The sequence below is a fragment of the Microtus ochrogaster genome, linkage group LG4 (assembly GCF_000317375.1).
Source record: "Microtus ochrogaster isolate Prairie Vole_2 linkage group LG4, MicOch1.0, whole genome shotgun sequence".
NCBI lineage: Eukaryota > Metazoa > Chordata > Mammalia > Rodentia > Cricetidae > Microtus > Microtus ochrogaster.
In genome coordinates this window covers 56046651-56073586 of record NC_022030.1, presented here as the reverse complement: position 1 = coordinate 56073586, position 26936 = coordinate 56046651, and the positions used below count along the sequence as shown (strand labels likewise).

General features: G+C 50.9%; 2 protein-coding genes across 2 annotated transcripts in view; both read right to left on the bottom strand.

Annotated features, from left to right (window-relative positions):
- Window positions 1–9096, bottom strand: part of Cfap65 (cilia and flagella associated protein 65) — a 33100-nt gene extending 24004 nt beyond the window's left edge. Inside the window, exons 1-7 of the mRNA XM_026786445.1 lie at window positions 9035–9096; window positions 6283–6441; window positions 4371–4555; window positions 2041–2143; window positions 1100–1266; window positions 779–978; window positions 401–546 (exon numbers count right to left, since the gene is read on the bottom strand). Coding sequence (XP_026642246.1) covers window positions 401–546; window positions 779–978; window positions 1100–1266; window positions 2041–2143; window positions 4371–4555; window positions 6283–6402 — 921 coding nt within the window. The 5' untranslated portion in view covers window positions 6403–6441; window positions 9035–9096. The remainder of the gene's footprint in view (window positions 1–400; window positions 547–778; window positions 979–1099; window positions 1267–2040; window positions 2144–4370; window positions 4556–6282; window positions 6442–9034) is intronic.
- A 10069-nt stretch (window positions 9097–19165) lies between these two features.
- On the bottom strand, window positions 19166–25290 carry Ihh (indian hedgehog). Its single transcript, XM_005361612.2, has 3 exons — window positions 24765–25290; window positions 22153–22414; window positions 19166–20562 (listed from the first exon to the last, which is right to left on the bottom strand). Exons 1-3 carry the CDS (start codon window positions 25077–25079, stop codon window positions 19904–19906), a joined length of 1236 nt encoding a protein of 411 aa, XP_005361669.1. The 5' UTR covers window positions 25080–25290; the 3' UTR covers window positions 19166–19903.
- Between the last annotated feature and the right edge of the window lie 1646 nt (window positions 25291–26936).

The window sequence follows — 26936 nt, the reverse complement described above, 5'->3', positions numbered from 1 at the left end:
TATCCAGTCTGGCCTGTGTGAGCAACAGGTAACACCAGGACAAAGGGAACAAGCTGTGTGTCCCATCACAAGGCTGCCCAAAGTGGCGGGGGGGGCATCTTTTTTCTTCACCCAAAGGTAGTATGAGGGCTAGCCTTAGACCTGGGGTCAGGACACTCAGGGGCCTACAGGGCACCTGAGCCCAGCCTCAGCTGACAGGAGAGAGAGGAACACCGGCTGATGGCTGTTGACACACACGTGTGTGTCCTGTGTTTGTATCAATAGACAAGACACAACTGTGCAAGGCTTTGGGCTTGAGGGGAGAGAGGAGAGAGGAGAGAGGAGAGGTTACACGCATACCGAGGCTCGGGGTCCCTGAGTCCTGCCCATTCCTACTGGCCCACCCCTTCCCAGTGCACACCATGGATGGATTGTACAGCCTGATCTGCCGCTCCACGGTGCAGCCCACGGAGACAGAACCGAAGTGCAGCACCTTCTGGAAGCCCTCGGCATCCTGGTCCTCCGACTGCTTGTGCTTTATGCTCACCAGCAGCTGTGCACATTTAGCTGGGGCAGAGATGGGGTGTCTGGAGGGGAGCCCCTCAGGGCCGTTATAGCCCCAGCTGGACAGTCCCTATAAGGCATATGTCCTGGTCCCCTGCCCACCACCGGGAGGGACTGTCTGTGACTTGATAGAAGGCTAAGCCAGGGCAGGTGAAGGGACTTGTGGGGGCACACTGAGGTCTAAAACCCAGTGAGGGCTGTAGGTCTCTGGGGACAGATGGGAAGGCAGGCTTACCTGCAGCCTGGATCTGTATGCTGTTCTTCTGCTTGGTGCCCTTTCCATACCAGCACAGTGCCTCGACTTCATGGATGACAGCTATGAGGGGCTCAAAGGTCACTTTGATTCTACAACCCAGGCCTGGCTCCAATAACCCCGTGCTGGGAAGTATCTGGAATGGGTTTGGGACTTCCCAGGTGAAGAAGGTGGGCAGGTCCCTAAGGGTGAGGGGGTAGGTCAGGTCCTGGGGTTTTGCCCCCTCGGGCATACGCTTGTCTCCTCTGCTCCCTACAGCTCTCCTCCCAGAGGCTGCTGTTTCCCTGCGCCCTTCCTCCTCACCCCACATTGTTCAGACAGAACCAAGTCTCCACTGTGTCCCCAATGGCACATATGGGCAGTTGCAGAGATGTTGGGCAGACCAGCTTGTGGCAGGGCAAGGTGGCCTTCAGAGACACACAGAACACCCCTTCTTCTTTCTCAAGCCACAGCTGGTCCGTGTATTCCTTCTGCAGGGCAGGAGGCAGAGGCAGTCAGCATTGAGCGAGCGAGTGTGTGGTACCCAGGTAAAACTCGGGATCATCCATCCCACCCTCACTAAGCCATTCCTCTAACAATCCCCAGAAAGTGGGCTGGGCTGTAGCCCACTGTGTCAGAACTTCCTGAACTCTTGTGTTGCCTTAGCCTCTGAGAGAAAAGGCCCACTTTTGAGGGAATCAAGGAATCCCAAAAAGCCAGATACAACGGCATACCCCTGTAACTGTGGCTGTTTGGCGTGGCCACAGGAGGATCACTTGAGCCTAGAGGCTTCAGGGTAATCTGGGCCACACAGTGAGACTATCACTCAATGTAACGATCCTCAAAGACAAGAGTTTCACAAAAAAATTCTGAGGAAGGTTTTGCAGGATCAAGAGGCTAAGGAATCTGGAGCTTGCTGGTGATAATTACAGCCTTTATGAGCCCATACCCAGGGGGGGAACACCCTTCTATTGGGTGAGATCAAGATCTGAGCCCCTTTAGGAGTCTCCCTAAGCTGTATATTTTGTTTGTTTGGTTGGTTGGTTGACTTTTTTTCTCTGAGACAGGATTTCATTTTGACTGGCTGGAACTTGTTATGTAGACCAGGATGGCCCCTCACCCAGAGAAAACCAGCTGCCTCTGTTTCCCAAATGCGGGCTGTACAGGTGTGTGGGGAAATCCCTGCTGCTCGGACAGCCCTCCCACCTGAGGTCTCTGTTCTCTTGCCCCTTCCCACACTGCATTGCTGCTCCAGCAGGCCTTACCTCTTCTAGAGGTCGGAAGATGATGGGGAGTGCGAGGGTTATGCCTGGGCTCAGGAAGATGGGCTGAGGGATGATGGTGAAGAAGAACTTGGTCTTGGGAGGCCTGCAGAGAAGAGCCAGGCGATGGGCGTGTCAGAGCAGGGCTCAGAGCCAACGCTGGAAGATTGAGGAAGCTCAACAGGGGGCTGGATTGCAAGGGGACCTAAGCTCTTCCTCTTCCTTTTAATTTTATTTATTTATTTATTTTTGTTTTTCAAGACAGGGTTTCTATGTGGCTTTGGAGCCTGTCCTGCAACTCGCTCTGGAGACTCCTTTTATTTTTTGAGACAGGCTCTTGTGTAGCACAGACTGGCCTCAAACTCACTACAGGGAGCCTTGAACTCCCGATCCTGCAGGTTTGTGTCCCCAGAGCGGGCTCTCTACTCCTCCTACTCCTGCAGGCCTTCATATTGAGACCTGCGTCTCTGCTGAAGATGACGGCCATGGAGAGCAGTATGGATAGGCTGTCCTGACTTAACAGGAGAGGAAAGACGGTTCCAGTTTTCTGTTTGTTTGTTTCTTTTGTTTCCCACGTATGATTGCTCTGTCTGCATGAATGCCTACATGTCAGAAGAGGGCGTCAGATCCAGCTATAGATGGTTGTGAGCCACCATGTGGTTGCTGGGAATTGAACTCAGAACCTCTCAGAGCAGCCAGTGCTCTTAATGGCTGATTCCTCTCTCCAGCCCGACAGTTTCAGTTTTAACCGCTTTCAGATAATATAGAAACAGTCCCAATGTAGTCTCTGAAACAATCGTATGTTATTATTAAAACCTGACATAGGCAGAAAGAAAACTACAGACTAATTTCAGAAACAAAATATTAGTAAAAAAGCATAATAATATTGAAATTATCCAGAAATAATGCAGAAAGTCAGTTGATATAACTGATAGATAAAAAATAGGGAAAAGACAAAACAAATGATATCCCAATTAAAAAATGTTAGGTGTTGGAGAGATGGCTCAGTAGTTAAGATCACTTGCTGCTCCTTCACAGGACCCAAATTTGGTTTCCAGTACCCACATGGTAGCTCACAACTGCATCTAACTTCAGTTCTAGGAGATTCAACACCCTCTTCTGGTCTCAGGGTCACCCATCCACACATGCATGTACACACATGCATATACACACATGCATGTACACACATGCAGACATATACATATATGCACATAAATAAAAACAACTTTTTAAAATGTTAGAACGCCTAGCCAGCTGGTGCTCCATCTTTGTAACGGAGGACTACCACAGGTTCTAGGCCAGCTGGTCCATGTAGGGAGTTCTTTGTCAGGCACTGATATAGAGTAAGAACCTAGCTCAAAGCAAACAAGAAATCGACAGTCTTCAAAAAACTATCAACAAACAAAAAACGAAAACAACTTTAAGCACATCACATATAGTTGGGCACAGTGACACAAGCTTATAATCCCAGAACTTGAGAATCAGATGTAGGAGGACTCAGTACTGTAGCGTGTAATGCCCCAAATTGATTTTTATAATCAGTCAAATCCCACTATCACACACAAAATATAGGTGTGTGTGTGTGTGTGTGTGTGTGTGTGTGTGTGTGTGTGTGTGTACTGAGCTGATTTTAAATTTGAAGAACATTCAAAGGGATAAGAACAACAGTCAATCTTGAGAAGGTGGAGGGTTCACAGAGCCAGATATCAAGTTTACTATAAATTCAACTAATTAATTCAGGCTGCAGCAGTTAAGCCGGGATTACACTAGCAGATCAGGCACACAGAGCCGACCCCAGCCATACATCAGCACATCAGCAATCAGTATTCCAGTGGCAAGGAGGCCACTAAAGGCTTCCATAAATGGTGCTGAGAAAATCGGACACTCAGTCGAGGAAATATATCATCAAACCATTCACAAGAAGCAATTCCTTATAGGTAAAAGAACAATTAGAAAGTCTCTTTAGGAAAATGCTCCGGGGGAATAGCTCATGACCTGGAGGTGTATACAGAAAGACACATCAAGGTTTCAAAAGCATTTCGTACACTTTCACTTAAAGTTCATAAGGTAAACCAAGCTGTACCATTTAAGAATGCCAAGACGCATGGCAAATCCGTTTGGAGACAGCAAGGGAATATTACAACAGGAGGCAGGATGGTTCTCTGTGGGGAGGAAGGTCCCGTAATGTGGGCTCCCGCTAGGTGTTGCTTCTGGGCTCCTTCACACTGCGTGTGTTTTGGACGTTCTTCAGAACTGGTGAGTTTTTAGAGGTTGTTTTGTTTTCTTTGTAAGGAGAACCCACTTTGGGGGCTTGAGGGCTCAGGTTCTGGTACCTGTATTTTATCCTCTGGATTTTCAAAGAGAGATTTTTCAGAACCAGGTTCCTCGTGGTCTCCTTGCCCAGCTCCCAGCCTCTCCACTGCAGCTCCTCGGCAACCTCGATGCCCCAGACCACCCTCTTCTTCCCGTCATTTTGTTTCTTGGTGATGCATATCTTCCTGTCCGGGGGACTTGTTAGCTGTTCAGGCAGCAGGAAAAGAGGAAGAGGCAAAGCCAATCAGCGGGAATAGGAGGCTAAGACTCAGAAAACAGATGAAGATGCCCCATTTCCATCCCACCTTTAGCACTTAAGGGATGATGTCATCCCTTACTCTGGGGTGTGGACTAGGGAGAAAATGGAGTCCGGCATCATCACATCCAAAGTCACTGCAACTGTTTGGTCACTGAAGTCCCAGCAATGAGGCCTTAGCTGAGCTGCCCTGTCCAACTACTCCATCAGGTTTGCAGATGGAGGTCTTGGCTGCTGGGTTCTGTCCCTTGGGCATCCTCAGACACCCTTCCTCAGGAGCCTTCACTTCCTTCTCTTTCTCAACTTGCCCTGCTTCCCAGAAGCCTTCCTATCCTGAATCGTCCACCCCAGGCATTTCCTCAGAATGCAGGACATTCCACAGCCCCTTCTCCAGACCTTCAACTGGCTAACGGAGGAGAGGAAGGAGCCAAGTGGCCTGTGACTGACTCCCACCAAGCCCTCCTAGGCCAGCTTAAGTGCAACTTAAGACTCAGCGTGCCAGTGTTTCCCTGACTGTAACAGGAAAACCAAACACATCACTTCTTTCATTGATCCCTATCACTTACTAGCTGAGGAGAGAGGGGGGCTGGACCCCTTAGGTAGTACAGTGGAGAACGGGTAAACCGGACACCTCTTCCTGCCACGGTCATAGCCATGAACACTCAACTCACTGCCTTTTTATCTTTGACCAGTTATCATTTGTTTGTTGCTGCATAGCACAAGATGGGGCCATTCAATCAGTAAACATTTGCTGATTGCCGTGTGCCAGGCACTGTGCGAGGGGCTGGGGCTAGGATGGTGAAGAAGACATACAAATCCCTTCTCTCTGGAGGTTATACTCTCAGTTTCAATATTTACTAGGAACGTTGGATGGCCAATATACTTTCTTTCCCTGATTGCCATGGAGGAAGGAGGCACAGATGAGGAAGAGCAATCCCTTATCAACATCAGTTAGTGCATCAGACAGGATTCGACCGGAAATAAGGAGACACTCTAGTGCTCAATCAGGGGGCTCAGGCTTAGGGGACAAACTGGGGAACTGAGTTTGCTTACTGGGCAAACATGAGGAACTGGGTTCAGATCCCCAGCACGCATGTAAAAGTTGATTGCAGTGGCATGTGCCTATAACCCTAGTACTGGGGAGGGGTGAGGGCTGGGGATTTGGAGACAGGCAGATCCCAGGGCTAGACAGTCTAGTCAAACTGACAAGCCCTAGTTTGAGAGAACCTCTCAAAATGTAAGGTGGGAGTGAGAGGGAAGACACCTGATAGTATTCTGGCTTCCACCAAGCCCACATAGACGAGTACACACACACACACACACACACACACACACACACACACACACACACACACAAAACAAAAATGCATGCACGCACTACTAATACAATACATAGTCAAGGACAGTGAATGAAACCTCAGGTTATCGACATCAATAAATGCTCAGCAGGATTGGAGAGAGAGCTCGGAAGTTAACAGCGCTTGTGCTCGGGCAGAGGACCGGGTCAGTTCCCAGCGCCCGCCTGTACTCTAGTCTTCCCAGGGGTCCACCTCGGGAGGGTGGGTGCCGGAGTGTGTATGGGCTAGTCAGTCCCTCAGATTCTCACCCTGCCATCCTGTCACAACGCCCCACATGGTCTTGCCATGCTGGAGCCACCGTCCTGAGCAGAGACTCACCTGGGTAGTGACACTGCTGCTTGCCAGGGTGCTGGCACTCAGGAATGACCCATCGTTCATAGTGTAGTCTCCGCTGTCTCTGGGCCTCATGGTGTGGCCGGAGTTTGCCCGGATGAGCATCTAGCCAAGTCAGAAATTCCCAACAATATGAGTCCAGAGCTGGGAGGGCAGCAGAGGAAGAAAGTGAAGAAGAGGGTTGATGGAGGAGACTCAGCGGAGTCGAGAAGGAGGAGAGGTGTGATCTTCATTCTGACCAGCGCTCTCAGGTGGCACCATAAGGAAGGCTGGACACAGGGTCCAGAGCTTTGCTCAGTGACCTGAAGGACCGCTCAAGAGACCACATGCAAGGGTTCTGGGATAAGGTTTGTGCAGCCATGTTCTTCCATGGCCACACGTGACATTACCCAGTGTTTTAGCTTGCCTTCTACTGCTGCGAGAGACACCATGACCAAGGAGCAACTTAGAAAAGAAAGCGTTCATTTTATCTTACAACTCCCAGGAAAGTCAAGGCAGGAAGTTAAGGTAGGAATCTGGAGGCAGGAACCGAAGCAGGAACAATAGAGGAACACTACTGACTTGGTCTCCATGATTTACTCACCTTGCTAGTTAGTTTTAGTTAGTTAGTTAGCTTTTTTTAAAAAAAATATTTATTTATTTATTTATTTATTATGTATACAATACTCTGTCTGTGTGTATGTCTGCAGGCCAGAAGAGGACCTCATTACAGATGGTTGTGAGCCACCATGTGGTTGCCGGGAATTGAACTCAGGACCTTTGGAAGAGCAGGTAATGCTCTTAACCACTGAGCCATCTCTCCAGCCCCCTTAGTTAGCTTTTTATACACAGCCTCACTATGAAGCTCTGGCTGGCTAGGAAATTGCTATGTAGACCAGGCTGGACTTGAGCTCTCAGAGATCTGCCTGCCTCCCCAGGGATTAAAAGAGTAGGCTTCCATACTAAGCAGTATATCTTATTTTTAATATTATATTATTATTTTTTGGCTGGGTGGTGGTGGTGCACACCCTTAATTCCAGCGCTCGAGAGGCAGAGACAGGCAGATCTCTGTGAGTCTGAGACCAGCCTGGTCTACAAAGCTAGTTCCAGGACAACCAAGGCTACACAAAGAAACCCTGTCTCAAAGAAAAAACAAAAAGATTTTTATTTGTGTGTGGGGGGGGGGTGTGTGTGTGCCATGTGCATACGGGTACTGGTGGAAGTCAGGGGTGGGTATCCTATCTCCTGCATCTGGTGTTACAGACAGTTGTGAGCCACCTAATATGTGTGTGTTGGGAACCGAATTCTTACCACTGAACCATCTCTCCAGCCCAGGGTATTTTATGTTCAGTTTCTCAATTCAGACCATGTAAATTTCAAAATGCTCAATAGTTAGAGTGGCTAGTGGCTACCACACTGGCCAGCAAAGCTGGAATACTTATTTTGAACATATCTGTGTATTTTACACTGTTCAGTACCCTTTTCACTTCTTTAAATAATAACAATCTCAATATCTAAAATAGTATCAGTTTGGGGTGGCCATCTATGGAGAGCTGATGAGTCAGGCAGTATTGATTGCAAGAGTTGCAACAAGTATTTTAATCCTTAAAACTGTTTATGATTACATATCACTTGACTTGCTCCCCCCCCCCCCTTTTTTTTTTTTTTTTTTTTTTTTTTTTTTTTTTGCTTTTTTGAGACACGGTTTCTCTGTATAACCCTGGCACTTGCTCTGTAGACCAGGCTGGCCTCAGACTCAGAGATCTGCCTGCCTCTGACTCCCAAGTGCTGGAATTAAAGGAGTGCATCACTGACTGACTGTGACTTGCCTGCTATTTAACCTAAAAGTCTCCCTCTTCAAGCTGGTGGTTAAGTGCCTCGCGCTATAATGTATTCAGATTCAACAATCTCATGATCACCTTTGCGAGTTTACACACTTCCTGCAGACACACCAGAAAGTCTCTGTTGACTCATGTGTTCATAGAGGATTCCCCAGCAGCTGGGGGAACAATCTCTGTCCCTGCCTTCATCCCATTCATTCACAGAGCATTTATGAACGCTTACTACACAGCCAGCACTCTGCTAGACATGGGACAAAGCAAAGAAGTTCCTGTCTCCAACTGTCCAAGAAATGCAAGCTGGGTGTGGGGAGCAGAGGTGTTACTTTTCTGCCATCCCATTCCCTGATCTCTCAAGCCTCAGGAGAGTCAACAGACAGTTCCTGCCTCAACTCTCTGAAAGTCCCTGCACAACAACACACCAATCTATCTCTGAAAGGCTAGAGAAGAGATGAACGGAAATAGGGTAGAAAAGTGGTCCAGCCCGGGCTCCGGGGAGTGAGCGCGGAGCCTACTGGGGACAAATGAGGCCATTTCCAACATTTCGCAGTGAAAAGACGGTGCAGTTGTGGGGATTTTGTTGTTTTGCATTTTTGCTTTTGTTTTAAACCAAATTTCTAGTTTCAAAGTGGGGGGGAGGGGGAGAAATATTACCAGCTCCTTTTATTTTCTTAATTTCCGATCTTAAAATTTTTCAAAATGACCGGCGGAAAAACGGGGATGGAAGGGTAAGTGTTGCCAAGTATAGTTCGGGAAGAAATGGGCAAAACGAAGAAAACGAAATGTACTTAGAGGGTTTCTCCAGGTCTCCCTGATCCCGCGTCTAATAAATCTCACCCATAACGAAAAGGCTTTCTAAAGACCCGCCGAGATTTCCCTGAGAAGGGAGTCTCGGTACAAATACATTCCTTTACACTTACTTCTCTCGGCAGAGCTCCAACGTTCAGAACTCATGCTGCCGCCATGCTGGCATCTCCGTAGAGACAGGACGCTAGGGACACAGCGTCTCCTGGTATCCCAGGGCAACGACGGCAACCCAAAAGAGTCAAGGTTCAGAGAAAGCAAACAAGCGCACTTTTTTTCCTTTTCATTTCTGTATTTTCCTTTTTTTCTTTTCTTCCCCCTTTTCGTCTTTTTCTTTTTTCTTTTCTTTTTCTTCTTTTCTATTCTTCTTTCCCTTCTCCTCTTTTTCGGTGATGGGTATCAATTAAATCTTTGAGTATCACTAAGTTACACCCCGACTCATTGCTGCCCAAACTTAATCTCCCTAATGTTCAGTCTTGATTCTCAGACTTTCCCTGCTGCAGTAGCTACTGTGATCTTCCAATCCCGGCAAAGTAAAAGTGGTTCTCCTGATTTTCAGGACGTCCTGGCAATCATTACTTTAGTCGACATCCATATTCGGATGTTATTGTTGGGCTCAGTACCTGAATGGGAGTCTTTCCTAATCTCTCGGGGTAGACATTGTTGCTCACAGGGGGCATCATTTCCTATGACCACAACTGTTTGGTTGAAAACAGCTCCTGGTAACTTCTTTCTGTGGAGTGATTTGTAAACATGTTCCTTCTGCTGGGAAAGAGAATGTCTTGGGCATTTTCTTCCAGGGTGTCTTCTGGTCCAAGATCAAGGAGAATTAACTCATGTGAAGAGAGACAAAAGTTAATGTATGAAGACATTCTTACACAGAGTAGGGGTTTTTGGGAGCATGGTTGGTGCGTATGCTCGGAGAAAGGTCTTACTGGGTGAAGACTCCGTAGACAAAGCTGAGAATCTCAAAGTTCATTCTTTGGCAATTAAACATGTTTTACTGCCTGAACAGTGAACCCACTTCTCAGAATGAAAAGGGTGTGGTATAGTTATAGAGAGAGAGAGCCTAGACAGCTGGGGGCAAACCCAGAAAATAAACCTGCATGGAGGATGGGGCTTCAGTTATGTAAGGTGCAAGAGGGACTGGAGTGGCAAAGTGACCTGAGTGTGGGAGATCACATGACCAGAGGAGAGCGGAGTGCTGGAAGGACAGGCCAGGAGGTCAGGTAAGTCTGCCAGTCCGATGAAACCTGGGGTTTTCTTGGAATGTGGAACTCAGTGAGTGTTTCACTGGCTTTAACGGGACTCTCAGAATAAAACGCCTGTACTTTGGACGTGGTAACGTTGACGCTGTTTGGAGTTCTTATAATGATTTCTTTTTTGTTTTTCCTCAAGTTCTTTTTTAATCAACCTGACTCAGCTGGACTTTATGGATCAAAAAAAGGGGGGGGGGACCTTTTCATACTTAAGCCAGAAAGAAATCAAGAGCACTGACCCTTGAAGCAGGATTTGGTGGGGACCTTAGGGACCCCAATAAGAAAAAGCTGGTGATGAAGCCAGACGTCTTCCAAGCCATGTGTCCTTCAGTCTCCATCCATGAGACACTTCTTCCCAGAATCCTGTCTGTTTATAACTTGGTGAATTCTGAGCTGGGATGAAGAAAGGACATAGAGGCCCTGTGGCCTGTGTTTCTGTGGAATTTTAACTGCCTCCTGGAAGCTCTGCAGAGTGACCTCAACTGATGTGGGGACTCCCAAGGAGAGGTCCCCGCCTACTGGACTTTGCTCAGCAAGGTGAATAACCTGGAAAGGTATGGTTGGGCTCTGGGCGTGAATGGAGGAAAGCGGAAGCTGGACTTGTCTTGGAAGTCCCCTTCTTGGAGCTCAGAGTCTCTGGAAGATAATAGGTGCAGGATCCCAGGGGTCACGCACTCCCCAGGCCCACAGACACAGGTTCTGTTTGTTTCAAGGCTGTGAATGAGAGGGAATGATGATTCAGGAAGCTGATAAGGACCAAAATGTTGGAAAAAGAATGCGTGGGAGACCTGAAATCTTTGTCTGAAGCCTGGGGTTGGGGGTCAAAGCACATTTAGCAAGTTGGACTTCACTGCGTGCAGAATATCCATATGCTAAGCTTGCTTCCCAAGTGTCTTCTAACCACCTCCTCCTGGAATAGAGAAGATTCTGGACTGCAAAATCAGACAGGCCTGGGATTAACCTTTGTTATTTTCTGGTTGTAAAGCTTTGAAAAAGTCACATGGTCTCCCCGAGCCTCAATTTCCTTATCTATTTGTTGTGGATAAATTTTTTTTTTCTCTTTCATTTGTAGAAACAGGTTCTTGTTTTGTAGACCTGGCTTACCTCTGCATCAGTCTTCAGGGTTCTAGGCATTTGACACAAAGACCTTGTTGATTAACTTTCAAAGCACAGTGTGAAGATTGATTCAGTATGTGAAAACAATGAATAAACACTTTCTTCCCACCCCTCTGATCTCCGTAAATAAGCCACCCAGCTCTCTGCACAAGTTCTCTCTCTTCCTTCCTTCCTTCCTTCCTTCCTTCCTTCCTTCCTTCCTTCCTTCCTTTCTTCCTCCTTCTTTCATTTCCTTTCCTTTTCTCTTTCTCTCTTTCTTTTTTTGTTTAAATTTTCATTTTTTTTTCAAGACAGGGTTTCTCTATGGCTGTCGTGGAACTCACTTTGTAGACCAGGCTGGCCTTGAACCCACAGAGATCCGCCTACCTCTGCCTCCTGAGTGCTGGAATTAAAGGCATGCACCACCATGCCTGGCCTCACCTTTCCTCTCTACCAGCCTCGGTTTCTCTGCAGTGCATTTTCTCCTTTCCACATCTCACTCCTCTGGTTCTTTAGGACACAGGCTGTTTTGCTGTGCTGAGTAAGGTAGGCAAAGCCAAACACGGGTACCTAAGTGCCGGGAGATGCGCTGCTGACCAGTGGACAAGTCCACCCAGCACTTACAGATGAAAGAGCTGCTGTTCCAAAGCCAGGCGGGGGGGGGTTGGAGGCTAATGTATTAGTTACATTTCTCACCATTGTGACAAAACACCTAATAGACAGGACTTAAAGGAGGAAGGATTTGTTTGGGCTCAAGGTTTGAGATGGTGTGGTGCAGAATGGCGGGGAACAGGGCAGAGTTCATGGCAGGGGGCATGTGTCTGGGACTCCTCACAGCCTGACACATCAGGAAGCAAAGAAAAAAAAATCATGCTAGCATTATACTCTTCTGGGCTTCTTCTTCCCCCCTTTTATCCAGGCTGGACCTCCAGCTCATGGGACGATGCCACCCACATTCAGGGTGAGTCTCTCCTACTCAGTTAATCTCTCTGTAAACACCCTCATAGACATGCCCAGAGGCGTGTCTCCTAGAGGAATCAGTCAAGCTGACAATGAGGATTAACCATTACATCTGTCATATGATAAGAGAATTCAAAAGAAAGAGTTTCAACCTGTTTAGGACTAACTGAGGGTTTCTGGCTTTCCTAGGCAGACCTCATCGCCTCCTAGACAGCTTTGTCCCCCACCTGTCCTTTAGACTGCCACAGAGTAGAAAGTCACATAGCCAAGAGTAAAGGAACAGGGGCAAAAAAATCAATCCCATGATATTTAATCTTAATTTAAAAAAAAAGATTTATTTATTTATTATGTGTACAGTGTTCTGTCTGCATGTATGCCTACAAGCCAGAAAAGGTGCCAGGTCTCATTTCAGATGGTTATAAGTCATCATGTGGTTGCTGGGAATTGAACTCAGGACATCTGAAAGAGCAGCCAGTTCTCTTAAATGCTGGGCTATCTCTGCAATCCTTCATCTTTAAACTCTCCAGGCAGTGGTGGCTTACACCTTTAATCCCAAAACTAGGGAGATAGAGGCAGGCGGATCTCTGTGAGTTCAAGGCCAGCCTGGTCTACAGAGCAAGTTCCAGGACAGGCTCCAAATCTACAGAGAAACCCTGTCATGAATCCCCACCCCCAAAGAAAAGAAAAAGAAAAAGAAAAAGAAAAAATTAAGCTCAAGTCCTGGTTCCACCTTTCTCTTTGATTTTTGGGGGTTTTCTTGTTTGGTTGGTTTTTGCCTGTTTATTTGTTTGTTTATTTGTTTTTGAAACAGGGTTTCTCCTGGTTGTCCAGGAGCTCACTCTGCAGACCAAGCTGGCCTTGAACACAGAGAGAAGCTTCTGCCTCTGTTATCTAAGTACTTGGAATAAAGGCACACCCCACCACTGCTTGGCTGGCTCCGTCTTTCAACAGCTGAACAATGTCAGACAGATTGTAAAGCCTCTCTTTGCTCACCTGTAAAACTGGAACAAGTGGGAGCTGTATTCAAAACGCTTAACACATGGTAAGGTGTAGGTACTGGATTTCACAGAAGAAGCACTGTCTTTAGCCAGAACAGTGTCCTCCAGCCCACATGGTGCCAGGTCTTGACCCTTTAATTCTTGGGCCATGGGAGAGAGTCTTGGCATGTGAGAGGAAGACAGGGAGGCCAAGCTTGGTGGGGAGTTCAGTCAATGGCCAGAAAAGCTCTACTATACTAATTTCAACTCAGTCTTGGGCACAAATTCTTGCCCTACCAGCAACTGTACACCCAGGACTTTATTTCAACATGAAGTTCCTCAAATCTAAGTGATGGAATTGAATTCATATTTAGTTTGATGAGTCCAGGCTCCTTCCTAAACACTCCACTCTACCATCCTCCTATGGATACCCTTCTTCAGTTCATTTTATGCTTTGGGGACTTGGAGTTAGGAAAGAGAAGCTAGGAAGCAGAAGGAAAGAGGAAGGGGGGGTGGCCAGGACTGCTGGAGCTGTCCGTGGTGCTGGTGCCTCAAGTAAGCCTGTGGAACGAGAGGGCCGGGAGAAGACCCTGTGAGCGAAAAGGGAGAAGTTAAATGTGACAGGCCCTCTGCCAATGATGAGGATCAATGAATGGAGACCTTGGATTTGAGGGACTTCGTGCTGCAATAAATACACGACAGCTGGCTTCCTTTGAATGTGAAAGTCCTCTTGGGCCAAGACGGGGAAAGAGCTCACTTGTGATTGGTCCACAAGATTTTGCCTTCATTAGATTTTTTTTTTAACCATGCCACTTTGCATTACTTGTTCTGTTGACCTTGATCTCTTTGTTAAAGTGGTGTTTGCCAGAATTTTCCAGTATAAAGTTATGATTTTATCTATATGGTGATGGGGCATGCCTTTAATCCTAGCACTTGGGATGCAGAGGCAGGCGGATCTCTGTGAGTTTGAGGCCATCCTGGTCTGCAGATTGAGTTTAGGACAGTCAGGATTATACAGACAAACCCTGTCTTAAAGAGAGAGAGAGAGAGAGAGAGAGAGAGAGAGAGAGAGAGAGAGAGATTCAAACTGGAACTGGATGGGCAAGATTGCTCAGTGGGTAAAACACTTGCTGTACAAATCTGGCAATCTGAGTTCAATGCCCGGAACCACATTAGAATGATGTCCCCGATGACACACTCCCATGTGGGACGGTTGCTGCAGTCTGTTGGTGAAGAGCTTTGTTAGGCCATGAACCGAACACCCAGATCTAGGAAGAACTAGAAAGAAGCTGCACAGTCGTTTCTTCCTTGTTAGAAGTTACTCAGCTTCAGACCAGCCCCTGCCTTTCCTGAGGATGGGGAAGAGGAAAGAACTTGTGAATGTATTTTCAGCACCCCATGCCTTATCTTGGGTTCCCCCACAGCACTAAGTCATTCCTCCTCCAGGGCCACCTTTCTCTAACAGGGTTATGGCCACTCCTGGACTCATCAGGTCCTTTAGTTTATGACTAGGAGTACCTTCTTTTACTACCCCTAAGATGGATGCATCAGCCCACCTCCCTAGCTTTCTACTGAAGGAAGCCTCTGATCTCGGCTCTGCTATTGCATTTGGGAAAACAACTTCACCTCTCTGGGCCTTCGTTTCTTCATGTGCAAGGGAAGAAGTAGCAATATCCTCACTTGATGTTTAGGGCTGGAAGCAGGGATGTGAATAGCACATCTAGCACACTTGACCTTTGGGAAGAGTTCCTGATTGGAAGAAGTGAACACAAGCAAGGTGCTTTTGCTTTGGGAACCTAATTTTATTCGTCTCTGAAACAGGTATACTAATTCTCCTATTCTGTCTCCCTGTGGGATGACAGAGGTGTTTATAAAGGGGCTGCAGGTAGGACCACACCAGAGGACAAACACACCCTGGCTGGGACAGAAAGGCCCCCGCGTCTCTGCCCAGCCTGAGTAAGCTGCGTGTGTACGTGCGTGCGAGGCCGTGGGTGTGGCTCAAAGCAGCGCAGCACACGGGGCTGGGCTGCTATCTACCCAAAGAGGCCCTTATCAGATCCGGGCTGCCTAGGTTCAGCCTGAGAAACAAAGAGGCTTTGAGAAGCTGACTGGGGTGTGGGATGTGGGGCTGAGCCCCAGCAGGTGCAGCCATCCAGAGGCCAGAGGGCATGGGGTGGTGGGAGCTGTCACTCCTGAGAGGTTTATCTGGACAGGGGCACCCTCTGGAGTGAGAAATAGGGCTTGTGTTCTCCCTTATAGGGAGAATCAGTGCTCTTTGGGAAGCTGGGCTGAACATTCACAAAGGCTGTTAGCCCTGCCACAGTTCCCAGTTCCCAGCCCACAGCCCAGTCTCCCTTTAGCTCCGGCTGTCACTTCCCTCAGCCCCTGAGGGTGCCTTGAACCTCCCTTCCACACACTAGTTCCTGATGAGCCGGTCACCTACCTTTGCCCAAGTACTGTAGGGCCATAAAGGCCCAGCATTATGTATTCTTAACGGAGTGGGCCTATTTCTGTTTCCACAGCGCTAGATTACCACCTAAAGAGCCATTGCTTGGTCTCCGCTCTGACCAGCACAGGGTCTACCCGCTAACAAAAGTCTTCCATTTGTGCAAGAAGAGAGGAGAGAGACCCACTTGGCTTCCAATGAGCCACACCCAGGACGATTTTGAAACAAGAGAGGAGGCTGCAGGACTGGCTTGGGCTGGGTACATTCAGAGACCCCAGCACAGACAGGAGTGGGTACCTAATTGCACTGGGCCTCTCTCACTGAGGGTAGTCTCCCCAGGCAGCTCTAGAGACCCAACACCTAGGAAGTCATCTGGTTTTGTTTTCTAAACCCCGATATTCCAGATCTCACTATCTCCAGGTCTCCCCCGGGACATGTGGACTTGAACCTGGGAACAGAGGGATAACCTGAGTGCCTTCTCCATACACTCTCAATGTGGTATGAGAGTGCCCTGGTTTGATTTCAAAATTCATGTGTTATAAAATAACTCTCAGCATATCTGCATCGAGAGATAGGACCTGTAAAAGTGATAAGATTGGGAGGGCTCCACTCCTGTGCGTGCATAAATAAATACCAGTATCCTGGAGATGGGTTAACCATTGCCAAGTGAATCCCCACGAGATGAAGTGTTTCCTTTCCCTGCTTTGTTTAGCTCTCTTAGCATTATGCCCTCAGATGGCACAGCACAGAAGCCCCCGACCCCAAGATGCCAACACCTTGATAGTGGATGCCCGACCCCAGGAACCATGAGAAGAAAATGGCTCTTCTTCACCAACTCTCACACAGTGACACTAGGTGGAGAAAGATGGAGTGGAAACACAGGCAGAGACAGTAGGAGCCTGTGTCGAGGAGGGCCTCATGTACCCAGGAATCCAGCTTTCGGCAACAAGGAGACAGGACATCTGTTTGAGAATGCCCTGAAAACCCTTTCGGGGTGGCCACTGAGGCCAAATGGAACTTGTAGGTGGGAGAGGTGAAGCCCGTGCTGACGAGCCCCCAACTTCACTCTGGTCCTTTCCGGACCACCATGACCTACCTAGTCTTGGCTTCAGTCTTTGGTTTTGTTGCTTGAATATCTATTCTGTCATCATTTTTCTAGCCCCATGGCCACTTCCCCAGTCCAGGTCACCTCCCTTCTGCCAGTTAGTGGACTCCCTGCTTCCACGCTGTCCCTGCTAGTGTCTCTTCCATACAAAAGCCAGAGAAACTTTTGGAAACTCCGATCATGAGCCCCTCCCTGCTTTAAGCTCTCCAGGCCCTTTTCGTTGACTCTAGGCCTTTCCCCACTGACTCCTGTTACCTTGGTAATCATCACCATTACCATTACTGTTAATTAATTAATTAATTTGACTTTTCGAGGCAAGATTTCTATGCAACTTTGGGGCCTGTCCCAGAATTAGCTCTTGTAGACCAGGCTGGCCTCAAACTCACAGAGATCTGCCTGCCTCTGCCTCCTGGGTGCTAGGATTAAAAGCGTGTGCCACCACTGCCCAGCTATTATTTTAATTTTTTATGTTTGTTTTCTCCCCTGCTCCCTGACCTATGTCCCCCCTCCTCTGCCTTCCCCTTCCCTTCTCGTTCTGTCCTCCATGGCCTGGAGAGCTACCTACTTTATGCATTCATGTTCTCCAAATGTCATTGTAGCCTGATCCACCAGATAGAAAGTACCAGGAAAGAATGGGAAAGAAAATGGACAAGGACATCATAACTGCCACCTCATATTTTCTCATTCTACAAGAACTGTGAATCTTTTGGCCTGAAGAGATGGGTCTGTTCTAGAGACTCCCAGGCCTGCAATGCTAGGAGTGGCCTTCCGGAGTGGTCACAAGTTCACCCCAGGATAAGAAAGCCTATGACCGTGATGGTCAGAGAGACAAACTAGAAGGATACAAGTCTTACTTCTGCCCCTTGTGGTGTCACCTCCAGTGTGCTATGATTTGGAAAATGGCGATATTAGCATACACACCACACGGGTTGTTATAAGCAATAAATAGGCCACACGGGTAAAGTCTAGAGTCTTCATCAGATGGCTGTCTGTGGGAACCTATGACCCTGACCCCCAGGGCAAACTTATTGATTTTCTTGCTTGTTTATTTTGTGTCAAGGTCCTATGTAGCCCTGCCTGGCCTGGAACTTCTAACAATCTTCTTGTCTTTGTCTCCTGGGTGCTAGAATTACGGGCTTGTGCCACCATGACCAGCTAAAGATGTTTATTTGTTTTGTTTTCAAACAAGGTCTCAGAACATAGCCCAGATTGACTTCTGATTCACAATCCTTCTGCCTCAGCCTCCCAGGAGCTGGGTTGATGGACAAGTGACACCCTGCTCAGCTTTGGAACACCGCTTTGTATTGTCTTGTTTTCCAATTTCCTTGCTGTTACCTGAGTATCACTGCCTATTTCTCCGCAGTTGATCTGGCTTGGGCAGGAAAATCTACCTTATGTTATCTGAAAATGAGGGGTGCTTTTCTGTTTTGGCAATAAACTGAGCCTTCTCCAGACACTGCAGTAGACACCACAGCACTTCTGTGCTTTGGGATATGAAATGTCCCCCCCCATGAAAGCTTAGTAGTGGCACTAACATTTTCCTTCAGTGATGAGCTCGTTCCTGAATAGGCTGTGAGAAGGTGGGACCTGGGTGAAGGAAGGAAGTCACTGGTGGGTGGGTTCTCGAAGGGTGGGACTTGACCCTAGACCTTCTGCTCTCTCTGTCTCTGTTTCCCAGATGTCATGAGAGGAGCAGTGGAGCTGGCCAGGAAATGAAACCTTAGAGACCGTGAGACAAAATAAACCATTTCTCTTGTTTTTTTTCTCAAGTATTTTCTCCTAGTGACAGGAGATTAACTGGCATCCACAGACCATTCGCCACGTGTGAGATATTTAAAAATTAATTCCTGGGCCTCACATTGGAGCTATGAAAACAGAAGCCTGGAAGTCAATAGCATCCTTTACACAAGCTGCCCAGGTAACTCCGATGGTTGACAACTGCTGGTTTAGGGACCTCTGACTTGTCCAAGTAGTCAGAATGGGCCACCAAGAAAAATGAATCCCATAGAATCTTTTCAGTCCATTACCGATAGAAACAAGTTTAAAAGACGGGCCCTCCTTGAGAAGGTTCAGGACAAACAGGAGGGCCACTTTCACTAGGACACAGTATCATGGTTCTGGGGGCGTGACAAGGCCACACGTTAGTTTCCTCTGTTGTGTCTCTGGCACAGCCATGTTTAGGGAAAACAGTAGGCAAGCCCTCGCCCAGACTCATCTGCCAAGTTAAGAAGGGCTTGGAGTGAGGCTAGGAGCTCTGAGGTTTGCCCTTAAAGGAGGCTCCTAGACCACCCATGCAGGATTGCACTAACCGTATACTGGCTCCACTCAGAATCCTGGATTCCATGGCTCTAACAACTTAAATAATTTTTATTACAAAAGAAAGGAAAGACCAAAACATTCCCAAAATTCTCCCATGGGTTTCCCCTCCATACAAATAAATAAGGTGAGGGAGGCAGACTGGAGGAGGGGTTGGGGGTTGGGGTTCAGCAGAAAAGGGAGATTAGCCTGGGCAGGGGTGGCAAGGGTACCCAGGCTCCTCCCCCAGTCCTAGGCACTAGGGTAACACGACCTGGAACAGAGACTCTGGGGAGGTGTCTGGAGGAGTGTGGCCTTCAGATAAAGGTCATGTTTCAGGATGGCCAGGGTGGCTGTGGTCTTTCAGTTCTGGAAGGCAATGAGTCCAGCCAACTCCCCACTGGCTCCTAGGGAATCTAGCAGCATTAACTGAGGTTGTAAGCCTACAGACAGGTAGACTCTCTTCATACTGTGACCAGTTGCCAACAGGGACATCACAAACCCAGGCCCCAAGAAACACTGGCGTAAGCAGTCCAAAGGCAGATGGAACGGGTCCTCCCCTGTAAGGAGGTGGGAGGTGAAGAGCCACAGTGAGGGCTCGCTGGGTTTCAAGGTCTCTGGGAAAAGAGAGCCATCCCCAGTCAGCTCAGTTCACAGCTCTACCACTACACCGAGATAAGGGTGTGGGCCCAGCACCACCTAGTCAGGTCTCGATGGTGTCTCCGCTCTGGACAGAGGATGGAGACCAGCGCCCTCAAGCCAGGTGCCTTCCAGGGTCAGAGCCTTCCTGGCGAGGAGGCCTTTGGATCCAGCTTAGCAATTCCAGGAGGGGAGTGGTTAGAGTCCTTTCAACTTCCTGCTCCAGACATGCCCAGCGGATGGAAGCTGCTCTCTTCTAGCAAGAGACGCCCCAGGCGGTAGAGCAGCTGCGGGTACCAGTGAACCCCCTCACTTGGGGTCCAACCGCCCCATGCCAAGCTGGGAAACAGTCGCAGGGGCCAGAAGGCCAGCTGAGCCAGGTGGTGGTCGGCCACAGCTGCAAAGCAGGAGGCCACCACATCCTCCACCACCAGTGTCCCATGCCTCGTGAGTGGCGCATAGGACCCCATGGCCACATGGGTGGAGACAGCCGCCACCCGAGCAGGCTGTAGGCCGGGCACCCCAGCTACCAGCACGTATTGGCCTGGCTGCACGTGGCTGGCAAACGTGGCCCGGAAGTGGGCTGCTGGTTCCGTGTGATTGTCAGCAATGAAGAGTAGGTGCGCAGGCGTGAGTTCCAGCCGACGTGGGGGATCCTGGGTCTCAATGACCTGGAAAGCTCTCAGCCTGTTTGGCTCACGGTCCAGGAAAATGAGTACGTCACTGAAGATGGGGTTTCCATCCTCCCCCATGGCCAGCACCCGGTCTCCTGGCTTCACAGCTGACAGGGCCACACGCGCCCCATTCTCTAGGCGCACCTGGGCTCCAGCAGGGAAGCAGCCACCCGTCTTGGCAGCGGCGGAATGCTCTGTGGGTAGAAGGGACATGAAGGTGTTACTCAGGTACAGTGCCCCTCTCCTGGCCACCCTTGCCCAGGGGTGGCTGCTCTTGTTTTTAGCCAATCCCCTTATCACTATACCTCAGCTCCTGATGAACCACGCCAACCTGTGTTATGATTCTCTGTCCCTCTTCTCCCCAGCCCAAACCCTGGCCAATGAGAGGTGCAGGCAGGGGCTCCAACACCAGGTGGCATCCCCGTCTGCTCATATTCCGCTGTAAAGCAGCCAGAGGCTGGAGGTCAGGAGAGCCATTGGCTGCTTAAGCCTGACCCCAGGAAAGCTGCCATCTTGTGAAAATGGGAAGTTTCTTAGCTTTGCAGAGGTCTAGGTAGTCTGTTCTGCCACTTGATAAAACACTTCCAAGAAATGGCCCTCCCAGACTGGCCTTCCAAGTATAGCGCTATGACAGAGCTGACCATCTGTGTCTATAGAAGTTAGAGGAAGGCCAGCCCTTGGGGAAAACAAACTCCTAAGACCCCTCAGAGTGAGCGCTCAGGGGAGAGTTAATGGCACGGACAACAATCGTTATTTTCAGTTCATGTGTTGGTTACTTCTACAGGGACTGGACACAGTGACATCAGACGGTGGAATGGAGGACACTGTCTGGGGTCAGGAGTCCTGAGCAGAAGCGGCCACTTGGGGAGCTGACCCTAGGTCAGTGTTTTAGATGAAGGGAGATGTGATTGTAAGTACACACCGTTGAAAGGGTCAGGTTGTGGGCAGGGGGTGCTGGTAGGATCACCCTTGTGAACCCAGGTGGATCAAAAATATCGAAAAAGATCTATGTGCCAGTCTGTGTGTGCAACTACTATATGGTCCCATGTAGAGGGTGGAGCCTGCAGCCAACAGAGGCCTGCGGGAGAACCATGTGAAGCTTTCGTGAGTGGGTTAAGTGTAAGAGACAGGGACACTGTTGAGACTGGGGATGAGGCGCAAGGCTCCAGTGCCTGCCAGCTCCGATCAACAAGGCGGCCAATCTGGGAAAATCCACTTTATTGAGTCCACTTTATTTTGGGCTTTTACCCCAAATTTTCCAGCTTTGGGGCTCTGGGGAAGAGGTTGGGGACGCCTGCGCCCCGCTGGGAGGCCTGATCTCATCTGAGTGGTAGGTTCTGAACCTTTGATCTCCTGATCAGGCATACTGATGTCTGGACACACTCTGGCCCCTAACCCCACTATGCCTTGTTTTGTATGGACCTGGATGGGGGTGGGGGGGCCGTGATGCCTGCCAGCCTGTCTTCCTCCATCTCTTCAACTTGTTCTGTCTTGTACTTCCTGTGGCGGTCTCTGGGCTGTGAACCACCACGTCAGCACTCAGTGGCATGGGAATAAGCCCTGTCTCTCTAGGCTCCTGCCATAGCACTACCGGACATGAGAGGAGCAGGCAGTCCAAAACAGCGGCGGGGAGCGCTGCTGCCGCCTCCGAAATCCTCTTCCCTTGGTTCCCCGCCTCCATCCCCTGGAGGCCATCTTCACCTTCTTGGCCCTACTGGGCCTTGCGCTGCCTGCCCATGCCCTGCGGCCCCGGCCCCGGGTCCAGCCCCCCGGCAGCGGCTCACCAGATTTGACAGAGCAATGCACGTGGGCCTTGGACTCGTAATACACCCAGTCGAAGCCGGCCTCCACTGCCAAGCGTGCCAGCAGTCCGTACTTATTTCGGTCGCGGTCTGAGGTGGTGATATCCACCGCACGGCCCTCATAGTGTAAAGACTCCTCTGAGTGATGACCATCTTCATCCCAGCCTTCGGTCACCCGCAGCTTCACACCTGGCCACTGGTTCATGACAGAGATAGCCAGCGAATTCAGACGATCCTTGCAGCGCTGCGGAGGGGAAGGAGCTCGCAGTTAGGGAAGGGAGCCCTACCCAGGTGCAGGTAACAGAAGTTTCAGCCGACTCTCCCACACCACTCAAAAGACTTGGAAAACTTGGGAGGACCTCTGCCCCTTTCCCTTAGGAATAGAGCACTCTAAATGTGTTCTCCCACAGTCGGGAGTCTCCAGGGAACTAGGCCACATAGTGGCGCCACAAATCTGGAAGGCGCATGGAGTTACGCACCCTCAGGGGACTCTTCTCCAGTCAGTGGAGTTTCGCTTGGCTTCCTCTCCCCTGGTTAGTTTGGTTTCGCCACAGTGTGGCTATGCTTTTCCAGAGGCGAGGTCCTCATTTTATCTAGGCACCAAGGCGGGCATTCAGCGGGGAGGGATTGTAACACTCGATTGCCTGCGGGCTGACCTGCTAGGCATGCAAGGCCAAAGGTGCCCAGTAGGTGTCACCGCAGCCCCAGAGCTGAGGCCACGAGACACTGAGCCTTGCCAGCACGGCAGGTGCAGACCCGGCCAGCAGCGTGGGTCAGGGGGTGTGTTGGAGGAAAATTCCAGGTCTGCTTAGATCCCTCCAGTAACTGCCACAGAAACGTTCCTCTTGGGGCCTTCTTTTGAGCCCACGTCTGCCCACGCTTAGCTGAATATACGACAGGCAGAGAGCCAGTACCCTGCCCATCTGACTGGGACAGAGAGGTCGTGCCCCACCCCCCAGCCAGGGACCAGGGAGCTCTCACACCTCTACTAGGGTGCGTTGTCCCCGTTTAGGAAGAGGCCCGTGAAAAACCCGAGCCTTTGATCTCAGGAAACCGCCCCGAATCCTCAGAATCTTCCTTGAACAGTGTGGGAGTGGAGCTGTGCCCTGGGGACAAGGATCATCGGTGGTGGCTGCCTCTTCAAGGGTCTCGAAGGACCTTGCAGTTGACTGAGGAAAGGGGGTGGAGTTCTCACATGCAGGGAAGGGGCCCTCCGCTGAAGTGAGGTGCCAGGCCCGCCAAGTATCAACCTACCTCTGCCCCACTGAGCTCGGGCCCCACAGACCCTTGGACTTAGCCTCCCAGGAGTCAACAGTGACTATAATCCAAGGCTTAGTCAGTCCTCCCAACTGCGCAGCCTGCTTGGGGGTGCTAACCCACAGTAAGGGGAGGTAGCACCACGGGCTCCTTCTAGACCCTTGACAGTCCTTAGACCTCATGTCTGTCTGTCTGCCTTACTAGCCAGCTCCCGTTCGTTCCACTAGTCCCCTCTACCCCCTCCTTCTGGTACAGAGCCTGGGCGCTCACTGTCAATGATTGCCCAGCCTGTGGCCCGGATCCTTATCTGCATTCCTCGGCGCCCAGCCCGGCCCGGCCACCGGCCAACCTTCGGCCCCGACATCGGCTGGCCAGCCCCGGCGCCAGGGCGCATGCTGAAGGCCGTGGTTTAGTTGCTTTCTCTTAAGATTTAGAAAAGTGGCAGCCTATTAATAGGGAATGGGCCGGTAGACCCCAACGGGAAGGGGCGTACGTCTTTCCCAAGGCGAACAAGGCTTCGGAGAAGGAAGTGTGCAACCCTGTTGTCTGGCGGAGTTGGGTCCTGCTCGCGCGTGGAGAGATAAGTTAGTGTCATCTCTGCTCCCTGCCTTCCTAGGCATCCCTTCTCCTACTTCCCATCCTTCTCGTCCGCGCCACCAAGCTCAAGGATTCCCCCAAGCTTGGTCTCAGAGCCTGAAGGCTTCAGTACCCCACCCTTTAACCGCAACCGCGCTGCTCAACCCTCGCGACAGACACGTGGGCTTACCCGGCTGGTTCCCTTTCCTACCTCTGCCTCCAAACTCAACTTTTCCCTGCTATTCCTTAATCCCAGAGCCAGCCAAGACAGGGCTCCAGGAGAGGGCAGCGCAGCTAACCAAGTGGCACATGGGGAGAAAAGGCCACGGGGTCCCTGATGTCCTGAGCTTCTCCGCCTTAGGGGTGCCAAGTGGCTTTGAAATGACCAGAGCTGGACTGTGAGAAATGTTAGGCCAGGAGGGATGGCGTGGTCCCCGGAGGCTCAAGAGGCAGCCAGGTCGAGGTACCTTCGAGTGCCAGATCTGACCTGAGCGGCGGGCAGAGGCGCCTGCCAACCTGCTGAGCTGTGGGGCTTGGCAGCAGCAGAGAACTCCTCTCAAAGACACCGGGCGGGATCCGGGATGCCAGCACTCCCGCGGGGTCCCTTGGCCAGCCCGTCTTGGGCAGAATGACACCCGGGATTCATGAGGGCAGGTGCCAGGGGGCGTGCCAGGCAGTCGGGAAAAGGTGCCAGGCAAGAGGATAGTGCCGGGCAGGTGGCGGTGCTTCGATGGCGCGCTGGAAGGACCGATCGCTCTCACCTGGGTCATAAGGCGGTCAGCACCCGTGTTCTCCTCGTCTTTGAAGATGATATCGGGATTGTAGTTGGGGGTGAGCTCCTTGAAGCGCTCCGAGCTGCGCGCTATCTTGCCTTCGTAGCGCCCGCTGGCGCCCAGGGTCTTCTCCGGCACGTTAGGGCTGAACTGCTTGTAGGCAAGCGGCACGAGTTTGCGAGGCGGCCTCCGGCGACTGCCCACTACCCGGCCCGGCCCGCAACCCCGCGCCGCCGACACCAGCAGCAGCAGCAGCAGGAGCAGACAGAACCGTAGTCGGGGTCGGAGCCAGGCGGGAGACATGGCCGGGTAGCCCGGGAGAGCGGCAGGCGACGGCGCCTGGTGGGCTGATGGGTGGGCGCGTGGCTGGGAGAGCTTCGGGGGCTCAGGCGTCTGGGTGGCTCTTGGGGACTCCAGGCGGGGGCGCCATGGGCAGCGCAGCGCGGCTCAAGGCCGGCGGGACTCAGGTGCGGGGCGGGGGCCCGGGGCCCTGGCTGGTGGCGGCGTGCTGTCCCCCTCGGCGCCTCGACTCTGAGCTGCCCGGCTCGCCGGCCGCCAATAAATAGGCCGGCCCGTTTGTTTTGGCAACGCGGCGACGGCGGGGGGCGGCGGGCGGCGGGGCTGCGGGCCGCCGGGCTGGGCTGGGCTGGCCGGGCCGGCAGGCTGGAGGGACCCGCGGTTAGCACCCCGGCCCGGCGGTCAGGCGGCTCGGGCAGAGCGGGAGCTGCTGCCGTCTACGGCGCAGCTCGGGGTCGAGTGAGAGGGGAAATGGAAGAGATCCGGGCTCGGGGCCCCGCGCAGACCGCACCCTATACATGTCCCTGCCTCCTGCGCGCTCGACAGCGAACCTGCAGCAAGGGCGGCACAGCCTCCTCCCCCTCGGGCGGGCGGCCCCTAGGCTAGTCAGCCCTGTCCCGCGCGCTCCTTAGCCGCGCGTCCGCCCGCCCGCTGCCCTCTGCGCCCCCTGCGCGGCTGCCTGCGTTTGTCCTCCTCGCCCGGACGCGCTTCACCCCGCCCTGGTCTCGCCTCCCGGTTCCTCGCGGCTCCGGGGAGCCCCGCCAGGCGCAAACCTCCTGGACAGGAGATGCCACCCCCACAGAGACCGCAACCCACGTCGCAGCCGGACACAAGGGGCGGGGGGCAGTGGCGGACCGCACAGCCGCCTACAGTGTCCCCTGCGGAGAAGCAAACCCAAAAGCTGGAGGCCATTCATAACTCCGTGCCCCACCCTGGCCCAGGCAACACGCCTTCTCAGTTTGGAGGAGCCGAGTGCACACTCCACGACCCTATACCTGTCATGTTCGAAACTGGTCTGGGGTGGGGAATGCAGCCTTGTCAAGGGTCAAAAAGGGCTTCTGAGTTGGAAACACTGTTAAAACAAGTGGGACAAAGTTGCAAAAGGAAAGGCCAAGACAGAGTAGCAAAAATGAGGACAGTCACAGAGATGGAAGAGCACCTGGTGCCATGGGACAAGCAACAATGACTTGAGGAGCCCGGGTTGGGTAAGAAAGCCAAAAGGATCCCAAATCACCTGCATACAGGCACTGCACGGGGTCACTCTAGTCTACTTCACAAATAAAAGCCGGCATGAACTCTACAGAGGAAGGGAACTTGGTTGTACACTTTAATGGGACATTCAGGGAGGCAGAATGACTTAATCTATGCTGCCAAAACAAGAAGAGGCACAAATCACCACCACAATGTCAAATCACACATCAGTTGCAACATATTACACAAATTCAATAAAGTTAGAATTTAAAAGTTTAAGCTCTCTCCCTCCCTCCCTCCCTCCTTTCTTTTCTTCACAGATGGAGGGAGTCTCAAGTATGTAGTCCAGGCTAGCCTTTAGTTCTGGATTCTCCTGCTTCCACTTCCTGAGTGTTGGGATTACAAGCAAGGACCACCATGCTCGACATGCTAGACAAATCATGATGGTTATGATACATACATGCACCCCATCTGCCCACCTTCCTCTCCTAAAGGAGACTGGACTGTTGCTGCTGATTCATATTTGGAGTTGAGGTCAATTACTTGTTTGTTTGAAACAGGATCTCATGTAGACCAGGCTGAACCCTTGCTATGCAGTTGAGGATAACCTTGAATTACTGATCCTCCTACCTCTGCCTCCCAAGTGAAGGGTTTATTATATATATATATATA